General features: G+C 31.1%; 1 protein-coding gene across 1 annotated transcript; it reads left to right on the forward strand.

Moving 5' to 3' along the window:
* Positions 1 to 1,514: 1,514 nt before the first annotated feature.
* On the forward strand, positions 1,515 to 4,263 carry MS3_00001364 (uncharacterized protein; the record flags this gene model as incomplete). The annotated part of the gene is made up of 1 exon (XM_012943208.2): positions 1,515 to 4,263. One exon carries the CDS (start codon positions 1,515 to 1,517, stop codon positions 3,753 to 3,755), a length of 2,241 nt encoding a protein of 746 aa, XP_012798662.1. The 3' UTR covers positions 3,756 to 4,263.
* Between the last annotated feature and the right edge of the window lie 6,067 nt (positions 4,264 to 10,330).

Consider the following 10,330-nt stretch of genomic DNA (forward strand, 5'->3'; position numbering starts at 1 on the left):
TAGCTAGGTACCCACAACGAAACCTGAAAGTCTTGGACTCAATGCTTGGTGGATTAGTGAGTGTGCGCTTCCAAGTAATCTCATACTAGAGGCAAATATTTGTTCAGAACTTTCTAATTTGTAATCGTACCTAAATTGACATCAATGCTTGATAAATACTACCTAAACATTAAACGAATCTTCTCAAAACCAATACATACGTCAAAAAATATTTCCCCTAGACCATTTTTTAAAAATTTTATACTACCTTTTAAATAAATTGTTTGTTTATTCTACTTGTATAGTTATTAAAACCAAAAAATCGACATCATAACACTTCAAATAACTTCACTTGGTATTGTTTACTTGAATATAAACACTATCCATCTTTGCTTATAATGCTTGTGAGTTCAGACAATACACACAGTATCAAACATACACCAATAAGAGACTGATCAATCGCAGTCCTAAACATTAACGGGAGGATTCAAACAAACAATACCAATAGAATTTAAACTTCACCATATTACACAGGCAAAAGGCTATCAGAAAGCAGTAGCTAAGTGGATAACATGATAGCGTTTAAAGTGAACAGTACTGGATTCAATTCTCTAAGTGAATATCAACTATGAAATGCAGGCACATTCAGTTGATGAGTCCCAATATAGAACGAAACGCTTGTCCTAGATTCCATTGCTAGCCACTATCCATCATTTCAAATAACTATTTTTCTGTCTTTTTCTTCGTTTTAAGAAAAAATAATTAAAAAAAAAATTTCGTGTTTTAGTTACACATGATAAGTCTTTGACTTGATATTGTTCAATTTAGTTTCTTTAAATTTCTAATCTTATGTTATAATCAACAAATCAGTCCATTTTTTCATTGTATACACATAAATGTTTTGACATTAATGCGAGAAAAATTGGTGATGAAAATATTCTCTTATTAGCCAATGGAATAATAGTGATAATATTTATACAGACAGACATTGACTTTATTTTGTCATGGATGTACATCGTTCAAAAAAATATATAGATACACATATTTACATAAATTTCATGAAAATCAACTTTATCTTTCTCCCCCTATTAACTATGTGTATAGTGAGTGATACATATATATACATAATGGAGAAATATATTTATTTCTTTACCCCTATAATGAATAGTTTCTTTTCTAAATTATTATCACCATAATTTTTCATATATAGAGATAGAAAACGTCTATACCCGTAGCTAACTATTGTCAAACAAGCAAACAAACAAACAAAACAAAACCAAAAAAAAACGAACAAAATCTCAACCTGTTCTGTATATTGTACATTCTTATTGGTTGGAAAAATTTCATATGAGAGAAGCGAAAATTAACTGCTTAATGGATATTGGAAATTTACTGGTTTTTTAGGCTTTGAATATAAAATAGAAACAAATAATTAACTTATACAATGGAAAATATAAAGTATATAATTGTCTATAAATTATTTGAACAATCTTAAAAGTTACATTTACGGATACCAAAAAAAAACTATGAACAAAATGTCTTCACAACAACATAATGGATCTAATGAATTGATTAGTAATTTTAGTATACAATCTATGTTAAATTTAACTGATGAACAAGAACATTCTACTGTGAAATGTTCTATGAATAACTTGAATAATCATGACACTACTGAAAATATACAACAAGATCTATTATCTTTGAGTCCATTCAATTCAAATATTATAAATACATCATTGACTAATATTCAACATAAATTGAAAGAAAAACAACTTAATAATAATGGTTTACAAAACTATGAAATGAATGATATTTTTCATAATCTAATCAGTAATCATTGTCAACAACATTATCATCAAACATATAATCTTCATCGATATTCAACATCGAATAATACATGGGAAAATTATTTGAATTCTAATCGTTCTGATAATATTCCTGTTACTTTATTATCTGGATTATCAACAACATCAACAATGTCAACAACGCCAACAACAGTACATAATGAAAATATGAATCATTCATCTGTTATGACTAATCTTACATTACCTGAAGATACTATGAATTATCAATCAACCAGTGATTCTTTGTCGATTAGTCCATCAACACCACAATCATTAAATTATTCATTATCTGATCCGATGTTATCAAATAATCCATTGAGTAGTTCGCCTATACAAAGGAAACGCAAATTGACTGATCATATTAATAGAAATGAGAATCGCATGAATAATAACAACTATTATGAACATAATGATAACAAAGATGAAAATCATGAAAGTAAACGACAGCATTTATCAGAAAATAACGAGAAGGAGGAAGGTGATGATAATGATCATGATGATCAAGGTGAAGATCATGATAGTGATGATGATGATGATGATGACGACGAACCAAATGAAGATGATAAAGAAAGTAAAGAGAATGAAAAAGATGAAGGTGATGTCAACAGTGTTACAGATGAAATATCAAAATCGAATAAAACAAAAGAGAATCCTGATTCGGATAAACCACCATTCAGTTATAATGCATTAATTATGATGGCAATTAGAAATAGTTCAGAGAAACGCTTAACATTAAATGGCATATATGATTTTATTACAACTAATTTTCCATATTATAAAAACAACAAACAAGGTTGGCAAAATTCTATAAGACATAATTTATCACTAAATAAATGTTTTGTTAAAGTACCACGTGCATATGATGATCCAGGGAAAGGTAATTATTGGATGCTTGATCCATCATGTGAAGATGTATATATTGGAGGTACAACTGGAAAATTAAGACGTCGAACAAATTCATTACAACGTAGTCGATTATTTAATCTACGTTTGGCTAGTTATTATGCATCATTAGCTAGAAATTATTCAATTCCATCTAATGTTGAACAGTTTTCATCAACTCCACTTGCAATGTTTCATCATCATCCTACAGTAATGCATAAATCACAGTTCATATCAAATAATAATGGTAATGGCCTAAATTCATTTCATCCATCAGTTGATGATGTACCACCGTTCTTAGATTTATTTAATCGTATTTCAGTCGAACAAACGCCATTTTTATCATCACCTTTCCTAAATCCATGCAGTAATCCTGTCTATGACAACTCATTTTACAACAGATCATATGTACCAAATAATTATGAACCAATCTTAGATCATTTAAGTATTCATCGATCCAACGCCCATAAATATCATCCTATTTCAGAACATTTATCTCCTCCTCCACCTCTATCGTCAGCACCATCAACATCACCACTGACGTCGATAAATCTATCATCTAAGTTATCAGCATCACCTCTGTATCCTCTTTCTCATGGACAATATCCTCCTTCATTGATGAATTCTTATCCTAATTCAATGTTACGCAATACAAACGAAACTAAATTCTCTGATGAACAGTGGCTTTCAAGTAATCTTAAGTTAGATTGTTCTAACTCAAAAATATGGGATACACCAAAGTCCCAAATTAATAGTTTATCTACAAGCAAACAGTTAACATCACCAACAAAAGGGATCAATATTTCTCCACAGAGTAGTACCATAATGAAAAAACTAATGTTAATGAATACTGATTCACAACAGAAACAACTGAATAAAGCTCCTGAAAGAAAAATTCAAGAATCTATGGATTTTTTATTAGGCGTGTATGGATCACTTTTAAATACACACTCTGATATAATCAAGAATACAAATAATTATGTTCAGTTTCAGAATAATAGAGATAACGATTTACACTATACTTTACCTGTAAATGGGGCAAAAATCTAAAACATGGCCATTTTGTATTTTTCAGTAAGCGATTTTATCTTTTATGTAATTTATTATGACCGTTATTGTCATCAAATGTAATGTAGCAATACAACATGGTGATGATGATTAGAGTCCGAACAATTGTAGTATTACTCCTACTACTTACATAATTACGAGTAGTTTTACTCAACACTTCATAATTCATTTACATTGATGACATGTTAGAATTAATTTCATTCATTGTAAGTGAATCACCTTTGACAGTATTTTTTCCGTGATGATGTCCTTTCTTTCCATTTTTCTTCACCTTACTGATTCTCTTCTTTTGACATGTAAATTTTAGTTATTATCTGATGTTCCTCAAGAGTCCATACATGTAGCTACATGTGTTTTGAGCATACTATCTTTAATCATGACTAGACCATACAAATGTGTTAAAAATCCTTATTTATTTTGATTAGCTAATTATTTTAATCAATTCTATTGTAAATAGGTTTCATCCAAATAAAATTGAAGCTATTTTACATACCGTGGTAATTTGTTTTCTGGACGAGAAATTACATGCTGGTACGTTTTTTATCAGGGATCTGAGAATTGATGTAATAATGATATTCACTAACATCTTGATATCATAGTTAATGAGCCATTAAAAGTTGTAGTAGGATTAGTAACTAGAACGAGTTACGTTTCAATTCTACTGGGCCTTATCAGTATTGCGTAAGTGTACCTTATCAGTGCTTAATGTATAAAAAGGTGCTTAAATTATCACTAACGATTGCTAATTATCCTATATGATTAAGTGGTTAAGTAAACTTACTCAAAACAACAGTTGGTTATATGTAACATTGGATTAATGAAGGCACCGGAAAAAATAACTTATGCAAACTTTATCTTTATAGTCTCTTATGAAAACGATAGTTCTTTTGCTTTAGACAAAATTTGGAACCTGAATAAATCACTTTGAACAAGTAGTAGCTGCTATTACTGATAAAAATCAAAGCTGTAAAGCATTGAATAGATTTTCAAACTAGTTTGGTCATGTTTTATTACAAATAGACTGAAGCTAGAAAATATGAACCGATTCAATAATTTACAGATATCGTATTCACAGTGAGATCTGAAGGTCCTAAGCGGGTTTTATGCAAAGTTAATTATTTTTACTGTTGCAGAGTTATAAAAAAGGGGATACAGCTACTCAACAATTTTTATTTGCCAGAGATTCTCTACCTGATGCCTGTTTTATAATAGAAATTAACTTAATTAACCTGAATAAATTACTTAACTTGAGATCTATTTTCCTAACATCTTATTCAATCACAAAGGCTTTAGTTTTAAGGTGATAGATTATTCACATACAACATTTTCATCTTTAGTTACATAATTTCATTCTCTGAAGACTACTAGTACAAGACTACAGTGTGCCTTTACAAAATATTTTCTTGAGAGTTATTAACTTTAGACTATGGACTATAAATGAATGTACATACATATATGTAGACACTTTGGTTGACATTAGATAGTTCCAGAGTTTATACTGCAGTAACTAGGACTTAGAAATAATCATAATTACTACACATTCAAGTTACGTGGTTATCAGAAATCTGGATGATTTTATAATAGGTAACTGCTATATGAAAAGACACTACTGAGTTTATAGCTTTTTTAAATAAGATATAATGAAATTGATTTCAGTTGACAAATGCATTTTGTTTGTATTAATATTGGTACGAATTCTGTACATTTCCTTTCCATGAAATGGTACTTTCACATACTTGTTAGGTAATTTTTGTAATTTGATGAAAACTATTCAAGTTGTATTATGTGAATGAATCGTTTTGACTTCGCGAAGTATATAAAATAGCTCTTAGTATGTGAGTTACATTTAAGTAACGCTCTAGTATGAGATAATGTAGTCGGATGATTTATACTTTCAATAAGTATTGCTACGCTCAAATTGGGTTTGCTTCTGTGTTTCAGTAAACTAATATATTTTTAAAATCACCATAAATACAATTGTGCAGCCTCATTAAATGATACTTTCGAAAAATAATTCTCATTCAATTGTATAATGCGTTCGTTTCATTACCTAAACCAATGATTATTGATTTTCCCGATATTAACGAACACCTTTCGCATATACATATATTCTTAATATGTGAAGTTGTGAAAAACTTAATTTGCGATACATTGTAATTCATTTAAAAACTCATTAGCTATAGGCGTCTCTTCGCCACTAGTAGATGATAATGACAGTTTCACTTGTATTCCAAGTGGGTGTTGGTAATTTTACTTACCAATAACGACGTAAAAATTCACAATTAGATGACCCATTTCAGAGGATGTAACATCACTAAAGATATCGAATATTTCCAGTAGCTTGAATTTATTCAATAGGATTCCAGGCTTATGAAAGTTCACCAGTAATAGTGATCCGCTTTAAGGATATATATTGCTGACTGTATAATGATAACCACATTTGAACTTGATAATAAAGTGTTTAGTTACACCACAAAACAAAGCAAGTTTGCATCTATTGAGAATCTTGAGGTTTCTGATATCTACTGATATCGATTACTGAATATTGCCCGAAGTATACCTCTAATTTACTGTCATCAAATTCACACTTTATGGAATGAAAGGACTTGAATGTCTGTAATAATTATTGATTGCGCATACAATAAAAGGACTTATATGTTCTTACAGTCATCTCTTTACGACTAGAATTAGAAAATATACAGGAAAGATTTCAGAGAAATTAATTCACTTAATTATATGCTGAATAGCGTGTTTATCATTGTCAGTATAATTAATAATTTTGTTCGAACTAGATCAGTATTATTCTTACCAAAATGTACAAAGTAATATGAATCGGGGACGGTTAGCTATGGACCTAAGTTTGGCTTCACTTGGTATAGAACACCAAGAAATTCAGGCAGTCGTGATTATCATGAAATTGATCATCTAGAATGCTATAAGAGTTTAGATTCCAATTTTGGAGGAAATTACGTGTAATTAATGAGGCAACAGTTCGGTCCAAATGTTACGTCTTCTTCAGTATTTCAAAACGTTTTGAGTCGGAGTACGTGACCATTGTCTCATTACTATATTCGCACCTGGAATGAGTTATAAATCATCATACTTTTGTGTTTATTTTGATTGGTACAAGAATTTGTGGAGATTATTGAAATTATATAGTTTATATCACGGACTATCCCTACATTAGACTAGTTAGAATCAATTCACGATATTTATTTTAAGTTTAACAATAAATTATTTAGTTAAATCAACATTTACCAATCAAGATTGATAGTCTATTCACATACAACCCATAATGATCATACTTACATCATTTCTACAACCTCGTGAACAAGTATATTGTATTATCAAAAAGAACTCTTTTAATGGAATTTTTTTCTTTCAGGGAATCATTGAATTATCACAGTAAAACACATCAGCATGATGAATTAGTAGTTTTAACCTTTATGCTGTAATGAGTGATTACGATATCTTTTAATTTCAAAATTCGGAGTCTTAAGTTTCTTTAACTTTGGTGGACTAGAGTGACATTACTAAATATTAGTATTTTCAGAAGGGGTTTGTGGATATTTTAGAAATTTCACAGATTTAAATCATGAGTCAATTGAAGCTAGACCACCATGGAAAACCTGGAAGCATTGGACGGCCGTTTCGTCCTAGCATGGGACTTCTCAGCAGTGCGCATCCACGATCCCGCACCCCCAAGATTCGAACCCACGACCTAACAGTCTCTCACCAAGCGCTTAACCAACTAGACCAGTGAGCCGGCATCCAGTGGTGTTAATGTTTCTGCTAACAAAAATTACAAACTCAACAAGTTAAGGTTAAATTTATTAATATCTTAACAGTATTTTAGACCATATTAATCAAAGTGTCAAAATCATAAAGTGGATAAGATCCAGAATTTCAGGAATTAACTAAGTTTGGAACCTTCCAACTTTAGCTGACATTTTAGCGAACAAAAATCTTTATGATCAAGTTTGTATATCGCCCTTTGACAGTATTCTAAAAACTGTTTACTTTGCTTTCCTAATGTGTATTTATGCTTCCTTCGAAGTTTTCTTCTAAGAGAACAATGATTTCATTATTTCTTTAAGTAACATATTCGTTTATGTGGTAATTCATAAGACGTGATAATATTCATTTCAAATGTCATAGTGGTATAACTTTCAGTTTTTTAATATTTGATCAGGCTTTAAGTCTTTCAGTCCCCTCTTTTAGTAGAGTACCAGTGTTCGACTTTTTAGGATGGAAAAGAAACAAGAAACTTAGATTGATGAATAAAGTTTACTCCCAATTTAATTGACGAAGTAAATTAATTACCGATGTGCAGTTCCCTCATTCATCTAAATCAGTAAAGATTTAAAATTGGAGATTACGTAGTATAGTTCATCTTCAAGAGTTTGAAGTCAAAAACAAAGTACTCCAGTAAACTGAAGAATATAGGACTGATGGAAATCCCAAGAATCTGATATTCATTTGTAGATAACTTCATAAAAATAAGTTATCCATCTTGAATTTGCAGGATATTTCATGTCTTATCAATAAAATGTCATTTTATCTGAACATGAGTCACTTTAGAGAATTTTAATTTCACTACTTCAATAATCAAGCATAATTTCATATTTCAAACCTTGAATTACACCTAATTTTTCATACTCATTTTCTACAAGTAAGTCAGTATCCGGACTAAAGACTCACATCCCTAGAAATGTACTAATTATAGACTGTAAACCGAACTTAAGTACATCCAATTAGATAAGCCGAGTCGAAAAGAAGGATAAATACTGTAGTATTTATACTACTGACTACGTGGATTTTTAAGATATTGAATAAAATTGAGTCAGGTAAATGACAGAATAATTAAAAAAATAGATCAAGTGACTTAGAAATGAGTGTATTTCCACATGTGCTAACTGGATGATTAATCATGGTACAAGATGACATGAAATTTCATCCAAATATGTTATCATACTTTGAACGAAATCAATCAGGAATAACTGAGTATATCTAAGTGATTGCTAGGAAGACACTGTAAAAATTCCTGGACTATTTTTAATAGCAAACTACTAGTACCGAAATTATTATTATCCAAACACAAAATCTCTTTTGCTTCATGTGTTAAATTTTGTCGACATGGTTATTTCATTTTATGAATGTGTTTATTTATTTGTCTTATTTTTCATTTCAGTCACCAAATAAAAGTGGAGTACTATCGTTAATGAGAATGATATAACATTTCTTTGTGATTAACTGTTGTCTTGTGTTATTTATTTGACCTAATTAGACTGGTTCTATTGATCCTCTTTCTGAATATGATTATTACCATTAAACCATGTAAGTGATAGGACAGCTTTGCAATTTAAGGCTCTTCATTCGCACTGATCAACGACTACACATGAGATAGTATCCAAGATCTTTAGATATAGCCACTGGTATGATTTCATGAAGTTGGAACTCGATGGTTCACATGCTCAGGTTTAGTGAATTTGTAAAGTAGAGCAATTCTTATCCAGTTTAAATGTTGAGTTACTATCACGTTCTTAATGTGGTCGATTCCAGATGTCATAGTTTCGCCATAAAACGTCTAGAAATTCACTAAGCGACTAGTTCTTAGTAAGCCGACACAATTTATTTACTTATTCAATTGGTTTATTATGGAGTTTGTATCATTTAAAGGTAGTTTCTGTGATGGATTTACGTAAGTCCAAAAATATGCTGTTTTGATTAGTATTTTAGGAACTTGGTCTAACACTATTCATTTTCAGAGTGACTCTATTCTGTCTTTAATTTACAAGGTAGCTTCAAAAGATCATTCAACTTTTCTCGACTCGTGTTACATGTGATGTAAGCAAGGTATTCATCTGCCTATCACAAGGCGAGTATATCACCCACGAACCACTGTTCTAATTCATGATTGTCAAATATAGCTATTAGATTTAGAGAACACTCTTTTGTTACCAGTATTTAATCGTAGGTATTTTCGGAAGATGTTTGTATTTAGTGTAAAAATCCAGTGAACAGTATTTGGTTCAAACTTGAGATACTAGGCAAAGAAGTAAAATCTCTTGAAGTGCCTGAGAGTTCTCATCAACTGTGGTTGGAACATGTTACTGGCTAGTGTATTAGTGGGTTTGAATGAAACTAATGCAAATGAAGCAAGATATGATATAAGTTCATGAAGTTATCGATAAGGGGACTCAACAGCGTGAACAGATGGAGACGTCTCAGTTGAGAATCTTGCTTTTCCCTTCGTGTATGTTGAGACCTACTGCTGCTGAGGCTGCTGCTACACTGGTCGTCTTCTCCTGCATTGATTGCTGCGTGTGCGATAGAAGAACCAGATCATCCACGAAGTCTAGATCGTACAGCTGCATCCTAGCTGTCCACTGTATCCCATGCTTCCCCTCAGGTGTTGACATCTTCATAATCCAGTCGATCACCAGGAGAAAGAGAAAGGGTGAGAGTAAGCAACCTTGCCTGACAGCGGTTTTTACTTCGAACGAGTCTGTGAGCTGTCTTTCATGTATGACTTTGTATTTTGATCCATCATAGGA

Source organism: Schistosoma haematobium, chromosome 1 (genome assembly GCF_000699445.3).
Source record: "Schistosoma haematobium chromosome 1, whole genome shotgun sequence".
NCBI classification, from domain to species: domain Eukaryota; kingdom Metazoa; phylum Platyhelminthes; class Trematoda; order Strigeidida; family Schistosomatidae; genus Schistosoma; species Schistosoma haematobium.